At 31.0% G+C, this 22237-nt stretch overlaps 1 protein-coding gene across 2 annotated transcripts in view; it reads right to left on the bottom strand.

The window, feature by feature from the left end:
* Positions 1-22237, bottom strand: part of LOC143079589 (von Willebrand factor D and EGF domain-containing protein-like) — a 37006-nt gene that overhangs the window by 11713 nt on the left and 3056 nt on the right. For both annotated transcript variants that reach the window (XM_076255004.1, XM_076255006.1), the window contains exons 2-16: positions 21548-21686; positions 20212-20383; positions 19303-19536; positions 16683-16801; positions 15602-15874; positions 14434-14646; positions 13876-14037; positions 8807-8872; positions 6836-7113; positions 5906-5992; positions 4859-5242; positions 4202-4351; positions 3605-3817; positions 2528-2733; positions 1767-2166 (exon numbers count right to left, since the gene is read on the bottom strand). In XM_076255004.1, the coding sequence (XP_076111119.1) occupies positions 1767-2166; positions 2528-2733; positions 3605-3817; positions 4202-4351; positions 4859-5242; positions 5906-5992; positions 6836-7113; positions 8807-8872; positions 13876-14037; positions 14434-14646; positions 15602-15874; positions 16683-16801; positions 19303-19536; positions 20212-20383; positions 21548-21674 (3084 nt within the window). In that variant the 5' untranslated portion in view covers positions 21675-21686. The remainder of the gene's footprint in view (positions 1-1766; positions 2167-2527; positions 2734-3604; positions 3818-4201; positions 4352-4858; positions 5243-5905; positions 5993-6835; positions 7114-8806; positions 8873-13875; positions 14038-14433; positions 14647-15601; positions 15875-16682; positions 16802-19302; positions 19537-20211; positions 20384-21547; positions 21687-22237) is intronic.

Below are 22237 nucleotides of genomic sequence, written 5' to 3'. Positions count from 1 at the left end.
CAATACATTTAAGCAATGCCATACCACCTCTCAGACTGGTGTAAGTTGTGAGTGATGGGCCAAAGGGAGGTAGGGAAAGTGCACACGAGGCATCAGAATTGAATTGGTTCACCAAATCAGGTTCAACAAACGACCCATACTCTACAACACATTGCTGGCAGATTCCATCATTTAGTCTTTCAACAGAACTTAAGAAGCAACGTTTACTCTTTACAGTAAAGGAGGTGACTGATTCAGTACTTATTCTCTGTCATACGATACAGTTTTCAAAATTAAAAGCCATGTGTTGCCTTGTTTAACTACTAGAACCTAATCGTAAAGGACTTCCTAGTTCAAACATTTTCCAGATAACTACATGTCCAAATTCAGACTTGGTTTTTAATTTTTGAAATGTATAAAAAGAAAAAACCCCATATCAAATAAACATACGAAAATATGAAATCTTTTAAAAAGACATAATAAAACACGATAACCAACACGAAATGGGACCATAAACTATCCAAAAAAAATCGAATTGAACAAATGTTAGAAATGAAAAATCGTTGTGATACAAAATATCATTTATAGATTAAAATAATAGTATCGGTCCGGTTCAATTTTTTTAAAAAGTCGAATTTCAAGAGGAAAACCTGTATCTTCAATTTGTAGTGTATATTTTGTTTCAATGCACAAGTTGAAATAATGCTTTTGAAAGTGTTATTCAATAAAGGTTTGAAATATCATATAAATGTTGTTTATTTTACATTTTGCGTAAAAATAAATGATGAAAATGAATTTAAACGTACTCTATTAAATGCAAAATATTCGTAGTATTCAATTTTTACAAATTGTTAAAATAATGTGTTACAACAATGTATATAATAACAAAAAGCATATCCCGAATGTTCTTTCAGAATGTAGGCCAAAAATCTTTTGAAAGTATTTTTTTCTTTAAAGTAAGGGAACGAACTTCAAAGCCCATTTTACAAAAATTGCACCGTACGATTTTTTGACGACATGTCAAAATGTGAAGTGTAACCTTTGAACTACCAATACTGTGATTTACAGCCGTATAGTCCGAATGACGATTAAACTCCTTAAATAAGCGACTTTTCCTTACTTGGTCACCGTACTATTAATCCCAGGGGATATCGACAGCCCAATAGTCATCACTTTTGCATTGACATGAAATATCAGTGAGAAGTTAAATTCTGTAAACTCTCTCTTTACAAAAAGGTTTGTGTATTCCTATGTATAGATTTCATCAGTATTTGGCAACTTTTAGGAACTTTCGTTTTCGATGCTATTTAAGTTTTTATATGATTTTGCCTTCTTATTGTTGTGATTTGAGCGCCTAGGATGAGTATAATTTTTTTCTTTTGTTACTTTTCTGTGTTTGCTTTATAACAGTTTTAATGTTTCGATGATCTACCACTACGACTTTTGTCTCCTCGTGAGACCCATAAAACATTATCGGCTTGGAGACATGATATGTTACCATTAAAGAATCAGCAAATAGCAATATAGAAAACTGAAATCCTCGCGTTTGGCATAGATTTTAACTAGCAACACAGAGAGATCTAACATTAATAGAGTTTATTAATGCAGTTTCTTCTATTTAAGATTCCCAATTTTATACATTAGAGATGTAAGTGATCACGATTTGTTTTAATTTAAGAACATCATTGTTATATTTAAACGTAAAATACAAATAAGGTTTACTAATGTTAGTGCATTTGAAACAAAAATGAACAGATTGTTGTTACATTTATTGATACCCTACATACTTCGATTCCCGTGTCATTTACGTCTTCGTCATATATTAATGAGCCGAAATCAATATTATCATCCTTTTCATCTACACTTCGTCTTCTTCTTTGATTTGCAAAATTCAAAGATCGTTTCTTCCTGAATGACTGTGAGCATGATGCGTAATGAACTGCCCCATCGCTAGAACCAGCCGATTCGGTGCATTGTTCCGTGCTTTCTGTTAAGTTGCAATGCAGTGTATAAAAGTCGTCAACAGAGTCAGTACTGCTTGCTTGATCTTTACATGCACAAAATCGTCCAATATGAGTATTGCTTTCTGTAGTGTCAACCACAACAATGGAATACCCATCTTGTTTTCCTCTCTCGAATTGCGGATGCTCGGTGAATAGCTGTTCATTTATCATGTACGGTCTTATTCTGTTAAATATACAGTTGGTAACAATTATTATAAGCATTAAAAAATTATTTAAATTGGATGTGCCTAATGCATATCAAACATGTTCCAAGTAAGGATACATGTAGCAGTCATTCATACAAATTAAAAGTGGCAAATATTATTTTTAAATTTTCAAGATCTAAATTCACCTTAACTTGACATATAACGATACTTTTAATCTAGTTTCCATTGGCAAAATGGTCTTTACAACAATTTAAAACTGCAGGCCTTTTAGTTTTTGTTATGATACCAACAATACATGATTTTGGTTTCTCAAACCGTTGGTCGGTAGTATATATAAAGGTTACTTATTTCAGAAATAATCTTTGAATAAAAATATACCTCCAAGAATCTGCAAATAATTGATCATTGCTAATTGGTCCGTCATTACGATGTGTGAAATCATCCGAAGAGTCTTTCCATTTACTGGGAACCCCACACAGTCCTTTCGCTGCTTGTATATCATACACGGATGGTTTGATTGAAATAAGACTTATTAAACGCCTTGCCATTTCAAACCTTATTTCTGTTCCTATTGGTAAAGTTACCTTAATAAATAATGTTAAATGTTTTGTTAACAATTGTTGTCCTAAAAAAATAACAAAAGATTTATATAAAAAAAGGACCCATAGTTAAGAAAAAAAATAAATGGATATGTAAAGTCTATTCAAACTTTTTGACATTTGAATTGATGTATTGGTATGAGATAAGAAATACTTTGTTACATTATCAAGTTAAACAAATTATTTCCAATTTGCCAGTATGTTTTATATATTTCTGAATTTGAATATAAGATCTTTATTCATTTAGAGCAAATTGTGTCATTCGCTGTATTCAAAATTGAATTATTTATTTTTTCTACAATAGAGGCGAAATATTCCAAAGGAACATTCAAACATATAAGCTTAAATAAACATGAAATACTATTCTTTCGCATGTCTATCTGATAAACATTGAATCACATTGGTGTAATCATAACGGTTTGTTTTATAGAGATAAAGATAATAACACAATGTTTGTTGCCTGCTTTACCCCAATTTATAAAAAAAAAACCAGTAACGTCTGTTTGTTTTGTTTACATATCGTTGTGGAATTTCATGCTATTTTCATACAAGTGAGTGGGTTTACTTTTTTTGGATTCGAGCGTCACTGCTGAGTCTTTTGTAGACAAATCGCGCGACTGGCGTAAATTTAAAATTTATTCCTGGTATCTATGATGAGTTTATGTAGATAGCTATAAAACAGCTTTAATCAACCATTATTACAGTTGTTTCCGTTTGTTTAATGTATTTGATCTTTTGAATTTGCCAAATAATATGGGACTTTCCGTTTTGAATTTTACTTGGAGTTCGAAAATTTTGTTATTTTACTTTTTGTATGTAGTACAATCATTTTCTAAAAAAAAAATATTTTAATAACCTTGTACTTATTGCCGATATTTTCGACAAGTATGTCCTTTTCATCACAAGTATCAAGGGTAACCACGGGCTGTCGAAGCAAATGCTTTTCACGTCTTGAAATCTTTTTGCAAGTTCTTAAAACAAATAGTGAGTCATGGCTTCTTATTGCGATTCCGCAAAGACACGACGAGCCGGGCCATCCAAATCCACAGCTAGTAAGTAGCGCATGTACCTGAAATACAAAGATTGTAGCCAGGGATATTTAGAAATCAATTCATGACATTGTAACTTTAAGTGCTTACAGTTTTTGAATATCAAATTATTGTTTTTTCTTGCAAATGAATTCCTCATACTAGAAGGGTGTCATTTATTCAATTTGTTATCGTATTACATATATAAAAAAATAATAGTAGTAACACTAATCAACGTGATTCTTGTGACTTTTGTCCATAGATTAATCATACTTCAATGGTGTATGGATTTTCAGTGATTTATCTCATTTTGGAAAGTAAATAAAGTAAACTTTTTCTGTAAATTTTATTTACAGGTTGCTTTTCTAGTTTAATTCTAAACAGGGAGAGTATTGATAAAAGGATACAGAATAGCTACTACTTACCCAATATGGACCTATATCATTTCTGTAAATGACGAATTCTCCAACATCCATATACTCGTAATATTTTCCATCATAGGTTATTACATGAGGATCGTTGTAAATTTGACATATGCTATTTGTTAGGAAAGCATCTTTGTCGACTACTTTAACCTAAACAAAATCAAATTTTTGAATGACTATTTTTATATATATTTGTATAAATTTTCAACAATTGGAAACTTCAATTCCCGCATGAAACACATGTAATAAATGAAATATTAAGCTACTGTCTTTATCCATATACAATAGGCCTACATATTAGTTTTTTGTGTCGTTGAATGACTACAAATATGCCGATTTGAGTAAAGATAAATACTCGAACTTAAAATTTAGGGACACACAAATATTTCTCTTGTTGTTGCTTTAAACGACGAGTGCACTGCTCTAAAGAGGTTCCATATAGGTTGACCTAATTTTCTGACAATCAGACTAACCTTGCCAATCGAGTACAGAATAATGAATATTCCATTAACATTACCATTTTAGTGTATATTTCTGTTATATTAACTGCTGCTATTTAAGTATCCCGAAATCTTTAAATTAAATGCAGAATGGTTTTTTTAATATACCTTGTAAAGAATTTCCTGATAATGTAAAATATTTGTCAAAGAAATTTACCTCTATGGATGGAATATTTACATTCCTCCATATATCATTAAATGGTGAAGCAGATGGTGCTGACAATCTGATATAGGTTCTTCTGTCTTGAAGATTGTAGAGACCGTCACTATATCCGTACACCTGAACTGTTCTGGGATCGTGCCAATCAAGGCTTCCTAGCCGAATTCCACAAAATTGAGATTTAAAAACAATATTCCTCTTGACCACACTGTTAGTGCATTCCATACCATTGTTTACATATTCCGGTGCAGATATGTAAAAATTCTGATCACAATGTTTTCGGATGTTTTCATGCGACGCAACGCAACCCACAGGAACGGTTGCGGTAAAAGTAATGTTGATTGATTCTCCTTCAAAAACTGTGTATCTAGTTCCATGTGGCTATGAAAAAAAAAACACATTTGTAATTAGAAATGTGAGGTGTTTAAGAGATCCCAAACTGTGTAAATAGGTGTCGATTAATAACGATTGCAGGTTGACTACTTTGTGTAATTGTTTGTTGGTATCTAGGGCTTGTTGGATCATTGACATGTTACTCAAATGACGATTTATTCATCGAAACCAAAATTTAAGATATGTAAAAGGCTATGTATATGATTAAACCCTTAAAATTAAGCCAACAGATAGGTTTTACTCTTTCGATTGGACTATTTTGAATGTAGTATGTTTCAGTATAAAAGCAAACGATGTTTGAAAAAAGCTGTAAAAAAATCAATAAATTCCTCTCTCATAAAAATAATCTGACATTTATTGTATATAGTTTAAACAGACAAAAAAGGTGACGAATAGCTATATAAGTGTTTATTCGTCATTCTGTTCGTTTCTAAGATAGCAAATTTCATCCAGGTTCATAACAAAACAACTCACTTCTTACGACATTGAACACCCTATAAAAATTCTTCTGTTTACTAGGTTGTTAGAGACTCAATTCATCTCACATGTTGACGTGTCTAATATAGTTATGATAATCAAAAAGAATAAACTATTTCTATCTTATACTTGTTAAAGCTTTATTTGCTAACACAATAATAATTTTTGGCTTACATTAAGTCCTGCTCTCAAGACTTGGCTGTACAGATATGGACCTGGTGTTGATCCAATCGTATTTCTTCTTCTAATGGCACATTTAAGCTGCGAATGAACATTTTAAGTGCACATGTTAATTTCTATATAAAATTCGAGCACACTTTATTTTTCAAATGACTTTTTCAAATGACCATATATCATTGGGCGACTAAAGACAAACGTAATGGGTCAAAAGATACAATATTATCGAAAAGTCAAACTTCTAAAACTTAAAAAACCTTTAACAACTTTAAAGAGCTGATAACCAAACGCCGAATCCGGGTCTGATGATGACCTCGTGATCTAACATTCCACTAACAGAGGAATCAACCAAGTGGTAGTAATAGCATTAACAGTATCACTTTTACTGCACTAGATGAGCATTTCGACATCAAATGTATTTTGATGCTCGAACCAAAACTTTTGAAAATAATAAGTAAATTGTATAATACAGTTGTTGTCGTGTGTTTCTGTTTGTCATATTGGTTACTTTCATTAACTGTTATTGTCTATATTATGACGATTTTATTTTTTATACTTTCACATTTTGTTTTTTCGTTACCTTTCTTAACTCAACATACAGTATGGATTTCCTGAAAACTGGAAGTCGTACTTATATGTATAATTGTTCAGTCTTTATAAATTGTTTTCTTCTTTACATTCATATATTCTTATTCTTCTTTTTTAATATAAAGAAATGCAAAGGTTTTATCAGATCATTGAGCTTTGAGTCCATGTTTAGAGTATATTTCAATGTTTGCCAATCCGCTAATAAGTTTTAATCTAACCAAGAAACATATTATAGTGATACAGGATAATTTGAAGGAGGTACAATGACAAAAGTTTGTAGTATCTGGAGTTTTTTTGGGGTTCTATTTCCTACTTTTTTTATTATAATTTTTAACATACCTCCATATTCATCCTGTATCTGTGTGACCAATCGCTTTCTTTAAAGAAGATAACGTTATCAATATCTTCGAATAGTACGCTCGTATTTTCCTTTACTCTTCCTCCACATATAAGCCAAAAAACATCATAAGCATGAGTACCATTTGACTTGTCATCAAAGTCACATTTGAAAATCGGTTCCAAACTTGGTGTTGAATTTAAACCTGGTATCGGAAAGCTATCACCTTCTTCCAAAATGGCCTTGACTTCAACCGCCATGTAGTCGTTAGGAAAATTAGCTATAAAATATGATATCAATATTCTTTATATTTGTATAGAAATAGAAAAAAAAGAAAGACATCTGACGACATATGCGCATTTTGTTGTAATAAAGGCTTGAAATTTTGTATTAGGTATATCATACATGCGCTAATCTTACATATTATGCAATGTCACTAAAACATTCAAATTACATAACAAAGTCGTAAAATTGGCACCAAATGCATCTTAAGCAATGTAAATGAATACAATTTGCAAAGATTAACTTATCCTTCTGAACATTTGCATTTTTTTTCTAGGTGCCAGGATTGGAAGATGGGGTATGACAAGTTCAGTTGTTTGATCCTTACAAAAATAGTATTTGCTAAAGCTTTTTAAAACTATGCTTTTTTACTTTGCTAAACAGGTCAATACAATCTGAACACTTCAGTGCAGAAAAGTCACTTGTCATAATGTCCAGTCATGTATATATGAAATCCTAAAATTGTCAACATTAACGAATTGGACCTGAAATGGCCATTTCTGGCATAGCTGTCGATGTCGAAATATATATGAGCAACAGCGTTACTGAACATTTTGGCATATTGTATAAGATGGTCGCATAATATCTTTTTTGGGGAAAGTTCTGGCTTATATCTAAATATTGCTGTTCTGCTCTAAATGTTAGAAATTTGTGATAAATATATAGATTTAATCCCTTATTCCAATGTATAGGACGTAATTTAAAAATTCAAATACTTGTGTCATACAGACTAATGCTTTACGAACATCTGTGGGATTTTATTTTGAATATTCAAGCATTTTCGAATTCCATCCACCAAAAAGTTGCTTTATCGTATTATCTTTTTGACAAATCAGAAGGAAAACATTAAGTGAAGTAGAACTAATGTTACTTCAACAAACCAGCTTTCACAAAGTAAACTTTATTTACAATTTAGGTCTGTGATATCCGTATGTTTATAACTTTGACGAACGGCGAGCAACGATATATATAACGTTTTAATGAAATTGCATATTATTCGATATTCAGCTCCACTTAAGATCAAGTTAAAATAAATGGGTTTTGCCACAGATTTTGTTAAAATTTGCATACAAAAGACTCGTTAAACTACAACTCAATCTAAAAGTAATGCATTTATCTTTTTCATTCTCTGAAATATAACTGATTGAATACTTTCAAAATAAAAGATCATTTTGATAAAAGGCAATTAAAATCGGTGAAAAACGTCTTTATGTTTAACAGTCATAAAATTTCCGATTTCAAAAAAAGTTATATTTCTTAAAACAATGTATGTTGTTCATACATAAATTTTCTTTTTTAAAGATGTCATATATTAACAAGGTCATCCACTTCGTTTTTACGATATACTTTATTGAATGTGGTGATTTAGGTAAAATAAAAAACAACGTGGAAATAAGCGTAATTTAATCACTTCGTAATCAATAAAACATCGGGTTTTCACTACTATCTAGTTAACAGATTGTTGAATACGCTGTAAACGAAGTTTGTTAATCATATGATTATTTTACAGTTTTGAAACAGAAATTGTTTTTGAAGAAAAATCTAGGTATTTGAGATTGACGATTTGATTATTTTAAGACAAATGTAAGCATTTTTTCGACCGATTTCATGTGCTTTCTATACAAATACATACCTATTTAGAAAGAATTGATATTTAAAAAAGCTAACTTATTTTCAATAAAAGAACTTACAGCTACAGCCTGGATAATATTCTGTTTCGGACGATGTACCAGACGGACATTTCACCGGTCCACTTCCTGTATGTAAAAAAAATCTTATTTCCACTATTTTACAAAACGTCTGAGCAAATCAAATAGTTAAACCTCATCTACTCATATACACATGCGTCATATTTTCATTTTACAGTAGAGTTTTCATGTTTAAGTTATTGTCTACAAATTGATTTTGAAAGCTTTCTATTTAAACTTTCATTTGTATAATCCTTATTCTACCAATTTAATTACTTATATACCATTCTAATATGACGTGCTTCATTCGCTTTGTGAATAAATCCATACTCTAAATCCAATAAAATTTGTTTGCACATGCGTATATTGACTACTGCAGATTAATGAATTTGATCAAATTCGCATACATTTAATATATGTATTTGATTAACTTAAAACACTTCCAACCTCGAAAATGATGCACATGTTGTTACTAATTCATTTATTATGACTGTAACGTGTTGCAATTCGAAATTGACATATTTGACCTAGATACGACAACCGTTCATCCTGGCTGTTCAAAACTACTCCCTCTGAAATATCACATTGCCAGTCGTTTGTTTGTTTACAACAAAGAAAGGTTCATAGAAGAGCCTACACAAACGCTCTACATCTATACACATCGAGCATAGAACTTACCGTAATTGTCCTAATCAGAATCGAAATAATTGATGCCAGCTATAATTTATTATAGTTTTAACATGGGTAGTCATTATATTTTTGTTATTTTAGCCCTCACTATCGCTCGGGCAAAACTAATCACGTATATAATGCATACTCATGTTAAAACTACAATAAAGCAGAGCTTGCATCAATTATTTCTTAATTAATACTTTATAGATTTGGTGGGTCCAAACCAGTTTTTCTCAATTTATCTACATCAAGAAAGCTAAAATTCGAAACTTGAAAAATTACAACATGAACCATCCTGATGAGAATTTTCAAATGCAACAAAGGTATACTTGCTATGAGGAGATTCAACCTGCGTCGATGATAATTCTAAGTTTATCAGGGAAGAATTTAAGAGAGGTTCTTATTAATTCGATCGATGATGACATACTGACTACTAAACTGGTGATATCCAAGAGGACAATCAGCTCACCAACATCCGAATCGAAAGAGTTGTAGAAAGTAAAAATAACTTAAGAAATTTGATGCTTTAATAGGTGTATATTCGTCAGGAAACGTTCAAACACAAGTACCTAGAGACCTAGGGATGTATAAAAAAAGTAAAATATTTATCGAGCTATGTTGAAAATAAACTCATCATAGATACTAAAATTGAAATTTTGTATTTGCGCCAGACGCGTTGAAGACCAAAACTTTTGTAGGAAAATGTGTGTTGGTTATATAGGGAATTCCAAGACAATATCTGAAAAAGTCTAATTTCCATGTTCCATCTTACACCAGCAATTTTTTTTTATTCAGGCATCCTTTAGGAAAATTTTAAGTTTCAGTATTAACTAGAGTATATAATGCACCAACTGCAAACAATAAAACATTCTTTTTAATATTTCTTCTAATAAAGTATTATAATTTAAATGGTCACCCCCCCCCCCCCCCCCCCCCCCCGAAAAAACAAGAATGTGTCCAAAGTACACGGATGCCCCACTCGCACTATCCTTTTCCATGTTCGATGGACCGTGAAATTGGGTAATAATCTAATTTGGCATTAAAATTAGAAAAATTATACTATATGGAACATATGTACTAAGTTTCAAGTTGAATGGACTTCAATTTCATCAAAAACTACCTTGACCAAAAACTTTAACCGGAAACTCCCACTTTCATTTTCTATGTTTAGTGGACCGTGAAATTGGGGTCAAAAGTCTAATTTGGCTTTAAAATTAGAAATATCATATCATAAGCAACATTTTTGCGCCTGTCCCAAGTCAGGAGCCTCTGGCCTTTGTTAGTCTTGTATTATTTTAATTTTAGTTTCTTGTGTACAATTTGGAAATTAGTATGGCGTTCATTATCACTGAACTAGTATATATTTGTTTAGGGGCCAGCTGAAGGACGCCTCCGGGTGCGGGAATTTCTCGCTGCATTGAAGACCTGTTGGTGACCTTCTGCTGTTGTTTTTTTCTATGGTCGGGTTGTTGTCTCTTTGGCACATTCCCCATTTCCATTCTCAATTTTAAGTGTACTAAGTTTCAAGTTGATTGGACTTCAGCTTCATCAAAAACTACCTTGACCAAAAACTTTAACCTGAACGGACGCACAGACGAACGGACGGACGAACGAACGGAGCCACAGTCCAGAAAACATAATGCCCCTCCACTATCGTAGGTGGGGCATAAACATCATATTGTCCCCTGTTATTTTCTGAAAATTGAATCATTCAAATAGTTATCAAAGGTACCAGGATTATAACTTAGTACGCCAAACGCGCGTTTCGTCTACATAAGACTCATCAGTGACGCTCATATCAAAATATTTATAAAGCCAAATAAGTACAAAGTTGAAGAGCATTGAGTATCTAAAATTCCAAAAAGTTGTGCCAAATACGGCTAAGGTAATCTATGCCTGGGATAAGAAAATCAAAGAATATCTAAATTAAGTAAACAGCTTTCCGATTTTCGCAAATCTGATAGATTATATAAAAAAACTTCTCCATTACAGGTATGGTTTTGTTATAACTAAAGCATATAAGAAAATTTTACATTTTTAAGGGTCTTTTAAATGTTGTCCCAAGGAGTAATTTCCTTCCTGTTACCGCTTGGTTTTTTCCACCTGTGGACACGTTTGAAAGATCAAAAATGTATTTCTTGTAATGCAATGTGAAGAGCATCATTTCCTGAATGTATGACTCCGTATGTTTAGGTGAATAACAACCAGTTTAAAAAATCTGAACTCCCCAAAGATCAGAATTTGGAGAAAAATAATTTTGTTGTTCTCTCCTGTTACAGCCTTTTTGTGTACCTTTTGAGAATATTTCATTGTCAGCACTATAACAGTACATGTGTTTTATAGTATCTTATCAAATTGATATGTAGATGGAAGTAAACTTCTACACAATTCGAGTAAATGAACAAAAAGTACTGCGTAATTCCTTTCTGTTACGTTCTGTCATGTCACCGGATAAAAAGTAACAGCATAACCATATATAATCAGTAACAGGAAGGATGTTCAAGACAATTTCACTAATGAATCAAACAGTTAATCAATACTACAATGTACAAATGTATATGCCAACCATTTCATTTAATATAAGTTATCATCACTACATTAAATAAATTTCAAAATAATATACAGTATATTGAATGAAAAAATAGGATTTTTTCTTTTGATAACAGCAGAGAACATTGTGCAATTCTAATATAGTAGAGAGTAACAGAAAGGAATTTATTTTAGAATATTTCATTACCTAAATACAGTTTTAAAGGATAAATGACATTGTTTGCTGTTATCTTCCAATTGTGACCAATCTGAAATGATGTATTTTTCTTAAACTATAAAATAATGCATTTTTTTAGAAAAAAATCCTTTCTATTACCAACTCTGTCCTGTTGTCGTTGTCCTCTTACTCAAGATTATTTCATGTTCCCGACATATCTGACTATATTTTAGTATATTTCTAAACCTTTTGTATTGCAAATGATAAAATCAATAATTGGCATTTGATAAACTATTGCAGAATAAACTAGTAAACCACAAATACTGTCTTAAACTTATTCCTTATTCCCATTAGAAACTTTTTAAAATTGATTCACTTTGGTAACAGGAAAGAACTGGATTTTTTTAGTACCATTTTTAAAAGTGCCATTATTACCACATTTAACAATTGTTTGAATTACAGACAACAGTTCCTAGATCCTCAATGTGTGTTCTTCGATTAGCGCTATTAAAATACCGGGTCTAAAGACATTTTTTTTTCTTATTGACAAAAATTAGACTTTTACAGATATTGTCTTAGATACTTTTTATGTGATTATCTCCCTTTATCAACACAACTCGTGTATGCTCGCTTGAGAACAGTGGATAAATTTTTGTCGTATTATTGTCCACCACACTGTAAGTTATTCTATTATTGTATTATTATGTATTTTTTTTATATGTACCGTTAGTTCCATAATGATTTCTGTGACGATTTGAAGTAATTTCACGTAAAAGCCTTTGCAAATATCTGATTTTGACTATCTCACATTGTAACAGTTTTGGGGCATTTTAGCATGTTAAATACCTTTTATAGTAGTCCAATTCCATTTTTGTATAAGTATTTGGCCTGTATCGTCCTCTAAAATTTCTATTTTTTACTTTTTAAAGTGTCCCCTTTTTCGATTAAAATTTTGTATGGAACGTAATTTTTTCATTAATTTTTGTAAACAATTTTTTGACATAGTATTGAAAATCGTATTTTTGTTTTTATTTTATCTTTAGTAGTTTTTACCTTCTGACATCCAATAAAGATGTATTTGAAGAACTGTGTGCTTTTTTTATGCATGTTGGATTCAACCGGTTAAACAAACTGTCACCCCCGGGATCGGACAGAACAGATACAAATCTAATAGATGGGAAGTTGGAAACTGATTGTTTAACCATCAATATTATCTTTCAATCCGTCTGACATGATGCAAAAAGTATTTTTATAACAAAGCCTTGTCTGCTGCATTTTAATTTTGATTTGGCATGTTTTGATATAAGGGTTCAGCTAAGAAACGTAGTGTAGAAGACAATGATCTCTTGAAAAGAGGGCGCGTGTTGCGAGACACTATTTAATTTACATCGGAATAAACCATACATTTTTATTTAGTACATTTAGTTTTAGCACCTTTCGTAGCTTTAAATTAGAACTATAAACAACTGTCATACAAATAGGAGGCTTAACTAATTCTAAACCAGGTTTACCCCCAACACCCTCATTTTATTCCGAAAATGATTGTACCAAGCCATGAGTATGGAAGTTCACTTCTTCTCTTTTTTGATAGCGCTTGATAAATTGGTTTTGTCCGTTTTTATTGGCCACCCTATTTTTAGTTCGATATTTTTTGTTTTAATTATTTATACATGAACATATTTGCTCTACTTACCAAAACAGTAAGATGAATTGTAAGGAGTCGGTTGTAGGTAGTATATATAGTACCCATCACAATTTCTTATCTCAATGGTAATCGATATTTCACACACACTACTATTTGTCTGCATACACGCTTCTCTTGTTACATTTCCCTCAGCAAAGTTTGGAAGAGTCCCTGAAATATACTGTGCTATCAATTGAAGCTATGATTCTTTTCTCAAAAGATCAAACTAATAGAAAATCATGTTTTATAAATGTTTTATCAATTCGATTGAGTATTTGTTATATAGCTTATATTAGTACATATTAAATTTGTTTTAGTATCAATTCTATAATTCCTTTTGTTATTTTTTCAAATTTGAGGATTAAACAACATATTTCAAATTCTGCCGTAATCTCCGCGGTCAAAAGTGGGCATATTGTACATCAACGAAGTGTTTGACAATTTTTGTAACGATGTGTGAATACAAATGACTCAGCTGCTATAACGCAATACATCTTATAAGTTAAAACGTAAATTATAAGCTCGACTACATAAAAAAAAGGACATTAACAAAATAATGTTTCTAACCATTGAGCCATATAGGGTTATCTGTTCCACAATGATATGCTCCAGGAGGTGAAACTGGCATCAATATATAGCTATCACAGTTAATTTTGTACCAGCTTTTTTCTAATACTGCATCATTTATTGGACCATCTGTTGTCCAATTGACTACAAAATCCTTTGAGCGTTTTTCCACATTTATCATCGTTGTGTATGATCTACATGGGTCTTTGGTGGCTAAAAGAGTGAACACATAGATACAATGCTCATCACTATTTTCGAAAACCTGATTAAAGACATTAAGAAATACTTTGCAAATGTAACATTAATAAATTAATATGTAATATTGTGCATTTCTATATCCGGGTATACGTTTTGATCAAGCGGATAGTACAACTAAATGCTATTGACTAAAAGTCTATACAATGCCTTATTCCAATGATGATATAATGTTCAACAATTTTAAGATCTCTTCTGATCTCTGGGAGGTCGTACTTCTAAGCATATTAAAGTTTAACAAGCTTTTTCCTACACACTCATGGGCATTCAATGTCTTCAATAAAGCACTAATCTTCTTTCTGTCAATTCATGGGTATTCGGCAGTTAGATTTTTCCTGATGAAACAGTTGCTGTTTATAGGCAACACATTTCATTGAGTCTACAGTTTTAACCCGTTTCTCCGACGTCTTTTTTTTTTATTTATAGCCAATATGTATAATGGGTATTTTTTTTTTATTTTTTTTTTATAGTTTTTCATATATTGGGGTGGTTTTGGTAACCTATGGTATATAACGTTCAACATTTGTCATTTCTAAATGAACACAAAAACAATACTATTTAACATTTATAATGAGTAAAATTATCTTGGCCTAACTTTTCAAGTTATGATAACAACCATAATCTGAAAACTGAGAGGATCCTAGGTATTTACAGGTCATGGCTTTTGAGTTGCAACAACATACACTTAAGTTAAATGAAAACAGGAAAAAATACTTAAAGAAGATGATGATTTGCTGTTCAATCTCATATATCAATTATCGAGTCAGCATGTTATAAACCAACTATGATTTTTATGTATAATAAAAAACTTAATTTAATTTTTGAATCATTAAATAACGTTTCTTCTACTACAAGTAATCAATAAATCAAGCTAAAGCTGTTTGTTTCAGGATGTGTGTTTTTATTGACTTACTGTCTCCATGAAAGATCTTTATGTCACGAACAGAAGAACCCAGTCTAGCTATGCTTTGTCGAGTCCCTCCATATTTATTGACACGATACACATACCGATAGTTAGACCAGTTGTCTGAATAGTATAAATAGTCATTATACACAGCAATGCCATTTATTGAATAATATGACGACTCGTGTGATATTCGTTGCACTTCCTTGATTCCAGTACCGTCAAATGTAGCGGATTTTATTGTGTTTCCAATAGTCCAATAAATCCGTCTGTCTAAAATATCTATAAATAAATCATTAATCTTGTATAGTGGTGATGATATAATTCAAAGAATAATTACATATAAAATTTTTGGAAAGTAGAGAAATGTGTCCACAACAATGAATTAGATAAGAAAAAAAATAATATATTCCTCTTTTATACATTTCAAAATTATGAAATATAAAACAACGGCAATATTACTATTCTCATACAACATTACAAAACGTATATGTTGGTATTCTTTTATGTTTAAAATAATCGTCTAAAAGTAGTAAAAACTGCAATGATTCTTTTCAAATAAACAACCATTTTTTGTTCTCATTCAAGAACACTTTATGTGATATTCGAATAAAACCATTGTTAGATTTCACTGAATTTCAAAATAGTCCCCAGTTTAAAACAATGCAAAAGGGGGTTATTCATAATTTATTTCTTACAATATATTTATTAAAAATCAAAAACATGTTTGAATATTGCTGTTTACTAAAATTTTTGTAAAACATAATAACATTTTATTAGACAATAGTAATTTTTCTTCAATTAAAAGAGACACATACATCAATTGGTTACAACTTCTTTAAAATATATGTCCTATAGTAATAACACGTTAAACAATATTGCTAATAATTCATTAACAATAAGTGTTTTTGTTTTTCCTACTTGTATTTTTGCAACCAAAGTCTTTAGTGTACATGTAGTTATTTGAATACAAATAATCAAATTTCCGGTAATTACTTTTATATTCAATCAAAACTAGACTATTGGACGTGATAACACCTCACTATGATACAAACGGATAATGTTTTTATTTTATTGATCAGAAGTTTACCTAAAGTTATACGTGAACTTGTTGTCATGTAATTATCAATTAAAACTCTTTCAGTATTGTTTCCATCTAATCCACATCTATCTATTGTCCCCTCCGAGGCATTCATGAAGTAAATCCAGCTATAATAATTCAAGAATATATATACATTGTATATACAAATGTTAAGCTATTTGATAGAGAAGTGTCTGAAAATAAAGCTGTTCACTTTGTCTCCTTCATTAGTGGTAAAGCAAAGGTAAAAAGTTCATATATCATGAATCTTGCAAGCACGGCGGAGTAACATTCATCCTATTGAGCTAAGTAAGGAATTCAGTCTGACTTTATTCAAACATAACATGAACCATCAACAGTACTATGCATGATAACCTATTAGTTACAGTTGCAAACTATCCGTGTACCGCCTTTTTGTATGAGAAATATGTCTGGGTCCAATGCTATGGTGGCCGTTTAAGGCCATTTCGTGTTTTCGCGTTTTCGCCTTTTCGCCTTTCATATTATATAGGGCGAAAACGCGAAGTCGAAAACGTGAAAACGCGAAGTCGAAAACGCGAAATTGCGAAAAGGCGAAGTTGAAAACGCGAAAACGCGAAGGCGAAAATGCGAAAACGCGAAGTCGAAAACTCGCATTTTCGACTTCGCCTTTTCGCGATTTAGCGTTTTCGTTATTACTGAACAAATTTAAAAAACAGATGCATTATAATGCCTTTGAGTATACAATTTGCTTGAAATCATATTTTTGACATTTCAAAATATATTTGTTAATTGACCAGATTTAGTTTCTCTATTTGTTTTTGTTAATCTGGTTCTGACACGGGGAGGATTGTTGTTATTGTCTACCATCTTTGAAAATTTGAATTATGTTCTAAATTCACTATGTTCAAACGAACATAAAGTATTTATGTGCTAAATCTTTTTAGATTTTTGGAAAGCATACATATCTGAGCACATTCAGATATGTACCTTTATACTATAAAGGCATAATAGAAAACTAAAAAAATATTTAGGTACTGTTAGGCGCAATGACCATCTCAATTTTGATAACTATAGATCCAGAGATCACAATATTTCTAATATCAAACAACATTAACAGTTCATGTTTTGAATATGGAACCCATGCATCTATGAAAACAAATCCCGGTTTATAAACATCACAAAATCAACAATACCGGTAAAAGACAGCAATCAAACATCTACAAAATATATACAAAACACATTAATTATTTACATACAACTTCAATACATTTAAAAAAACAGAATTCTTAATGAAAATTAAACTCAATACAAAAGAAACGTACGACAATGGTCACTGCCCAAACCTCGATAGTTAAATCTCGTGCAAACTTTTATTATATACTGACCGCCAAAACCGGTTTACAACTATTATGAAAACACAATAGAATAAATGACATACTTCAAAAATCATACTCGAACCGCACATAAATATATATATTAATCAATGCGTTTAGTAATATATGGGAAACACATTCTACATTTACATGAATTTTCAGTAAATCCAGGTTACTTTTTGTTTAAATTAAAAGAACATGCGACAGGTTAAGGATATCTTTTCTAAGATCAACGACAGTTTTGAGGCGAGGTCTTAGATAGTCCTAAGAGGATCATAAGACATGTCATAAGATAATCTAGTATGAACAGGTCTTAGGATAGCTTATCGAAACCGTCCCAAGTTTTATTTGATAAAAGTCTTATCTCCAAAATGTATTAAATTTTAAACTTTTTCCACACAAGCTATTTTAAATATTAAAAATTTCAGATTCACAACAAGAGCATTAAATGAAATATTATGTATTTTAAGTAACCATGGCGATAATAATTATTAATTTCATTTATTTTAAAATGTCCAAACTATAACTTCCAGTAAATTGTATATTCAAAAGTATTTTATACAAATGCATCTGTTTTTAAATTTGTTCAGTAATTGTCAACAAAGAATGTAAAAACATTGTCTAATTTATTTGAAAATATTTAAAATACGTCACAGATATGAAATTTATATGACAATCATTTGATTGACCTATACTTTGTAGTCTTGTCTCCAATTATATTGAAAATGTTATGTTATAATAACATGTATATCGTAAAAACGCGAAAACGCGAAGTCGAAAACGCGCGATTTCACGTTTTCGACTTCGCGCTTTCGGGTTTTCGACTTCGCGATTTCGCGTTTTCGCCCTATAGAATATGAAAGGCGAAAACATGAAATGGCCTTAACTGGCCACCATACAATACCTGTCTTGAGCACATTTATTAACAGTATTCTAACGGAGATTGTGATTTAAGTCTTTTTTGGTCCATTGTCTTGTTGTCTTTATTATTTTCCATTTTCCCTGTTTAGTTTGCTTTTCCTTCTGTACTCTCGTTTTTCTTCAAACCTATCTTACCGTAAGGTTAACACAGACAAGGGATTAGGATGGTCGAAATTTTTAATTATTATATCAGCTTATCAAATAATTTCAACAACAGCAGTAAATGAAATACTTTTAATCAAACGTATTTCAACTTCTTATTTTTAGATTGTTTAAAACTAACTTTAAGTGTTTTGAAAAATATTAACGATGTTTATCTGTTTTGTTTTGTTATTATAATTTCTTATGCTTACCTATCGTTTAAATCTAAAGCTATATATCCTATGGCACCATATTTCCCATTTTCTAAAATTACTGTTTTATTTAAACCGTTTAAGTCAGAGCGGATTAATGCTTCATACTGGTAGTCTGACCAGTAAATATGATCATTATCAGAGTCGATGGCAAAACTGTGTGGATGATATGGTGATGACTCTTCTACAATTATCTCTGGCTGTCTTTCATTTTCATAACATGGATAGCATACCCTTCAAGGAAAAACAAATATTGTTTTCAAAACATTCTTATGTAACCACATTTATCATATACTTAGACTAAATAACATGTGATTTTTACCGTATGATAATAGCATTAAATTTACGTAAATTTCCTATTTTTCGAATTGGTGCTTAGCGGGCTGATATAAAAAGTTTATCACATGCTTCGACTTTTATCACATGCCTTTCCGTAACGTTATCGCATGGCATTTCGATAATACTCGGCAAATCCCGGAAAATACACCTCAAGAGTACGTTTTCAGTGAAAAACATTACAAAGAAGGGTACACAACAATTATTTTGATACTGGAAAGTATATTGTGTAAAATGAAGAAAAAAAAACAACAAACAAACAAACAAATGATAAAAAAAAATGCATTTCTGTGTCACAAGATACCAAGGATTCAATTATCATACGCATAATTGTGTCCTGTTCAACATCGCCGAGTGAGACTTATCTTTGAATTTGTTTATTCTTTAGTTTTTCTATGCACTGTTTTGTGGACTGTTTGTCTTTTCGTGATTTTTCGGGGTTTTTTTTCCATGGCGTTGTCGGTTTCTATTTGACACATCAATCGGGAATTTTCCTTAAATATCGCCCGGGTTTTTTTAACAGCTATTCGATCTTCAAAATTTAATGAAATATGAAAATAATGTTAAAAATACCTGTGCATGGTACCATAATAAGAGCTAATCGTATAGATGTAGGACTTTGAGTGGTGATAATCAATTGAGTCATCTGTGTGTAAACCAACTACTAGTTTGGTTACTGTACTATCATTTCTGTTAACTAAATACAATCGGTATCCGTCCAAGGCCAGCATGTTTGGTTCAGTGCCTAAAAAGGACATTATTATACCAATGCCAGTAATGTCAACGATTATCGAACATATAAACACTAAAAAGTCAAAAAAGGAAACTCGCATAAACAAACCGCTTGATTTTTCTTTCAAATTTCACAGTTGCTAATAATACACTTGAAACATGCACTTATGTTTCAGAAAAATAGGTACTGCATATGTTATTTATCATCGACTACTGATATTTAATTTAGGTGGTTGTGGATTGCAAGCTCGATTACTTTCGAGTTTACAGCCAAAGTTTACATTAAAGATAATACATATTTTAAGGTTTTTTTACGTTTTATTTTTTTCAACAGTTTTTTAACAGGCTGTTCATTATCATTATTGGTTTTTTTCACTTTTGAATGACAATAAATTTGTTTAATCAAGGAACTTAGTCAGAATTGAATACTGTATGTTTTGTATAAGATAAGTTCCATAAATAGGATTGGATGCATTTTTCAACTGTTTTTTAATGATTCAAACTGATTTAGCTTGAAAAATACATTGACCCCTCTTTTTTTTTTAAATGATATTAGGTTTGATTACGTATGAAGATTATTCGTACCAGTTTAATTGAAAAAGGCAACATTGATATTTTTCTAATTTGATAAAAAAAAAAATCCGTTTTTTTTCATAAAATCTTCAAACTTTGTAAAATATTAATTATTTCCATATTTTTGTAAAGAAGACTTTCATAAGGTTTTTACAAAAATCCGCCTGTGTTTATCTGTTGAAATAAAAAAAAAAAAAGGTGTTTCTTTGCAAATGACAGAGATGTAAACACGAAATTTAGAGTAAATGTCTAATATACCGATCCCTTTTATTTGATTAGATTAGGGACTTTCTGGTTTAAATTTTCCTCAAAGTTCAGTATTTCTGTGATTATACTTTTTATCTTTTAAAGTAGCACATGAATGTATAATTTTATTACATATTTGAATTTGCTTAGGTGGAAAATAGTTCGTATGCAAATTTTCGTTAAAAAGTCATCATGGGATCGAAACTGTATCATATGCCCTTAAAACCCACACTTGATAAAGCGTCTCCTTGAAGGGTAATATATTATTTGCCTTGGGATGGAGAAAATTATCTCCCTCCTATCAACCAATAAAAAATCTGGCATTTTGACATGAAGTATATTAATATAAATTGCTTACTGCTTCTTGTCCAACAACAATCTTGATAGCAACGTTTCGAATAACATCCTCCGTGTCTCCAACAACAGCTGTTTTCAGATGCAGGGACAAAAACCAGCAGAACAAAAACTGTCAGAATCGTCTCCATGTTAGAGAGTGACTGAAATTTAATAAACCTTTTAGTTTGTTCCACTGCAAATATTAGGTTTAAAGTCGTAAATTATATTTCTAATTAACAATTGTTCTGTTTAAAAAAAAATATCATAAAACATGCAACGTGGGACAAGAAAAACATTTGGTTAACAATGAGGAAGTATAGGGGATTTTAAAAGTTAAACAAAGGATATTTAAAATTTAGAAACAATTAAGATTTCATTTTAAGACTTGGGTTGGTAGAAAATGGAAAATCTAATGTGACTTACTAATTAAAAAAGTATGAGGTAAAAACATTACAAAATATTAGGAATGTCAACGAGTACTCGAGTATCGCTCAGTAGTACCGAGTATCGAATACCAAAATGATACTCGACTAATCGGTTTCCTATTAGAATGTTGTCGCTTACTTTAAGCTTAACAAAATATTGAGAGCGCATCCTTGGAAATTTATATAAAAAATATTAACAAAAATTAATGAAAAAAAATAAAGTACGATTCAAATGTTTGCGTTTAACTGCAATTTAAAATTCCTCTAAACGGAGAAAGGATATGTGA

The sequence above is a fragment of the Mytilus galloprovincialis genome, chromosome 6 (genome assembly GCF_965363235.1).
Source record: "Mytilus galloprovincialis chromosome 6, xbMytGall1.hap1.1, whole genome shotgun sequence".
Lineage (NCBI taxonomy): Eukaryota > Metazoa > Mollusca > Bivalvia > Mytilida > Mytilidae > Mytilus > Mytilus galloprovincialis.
Note: the sequence above shows the minus strand (reverse complement) of the source record. Positions and strands in the feature narration are given on the sequence as shown.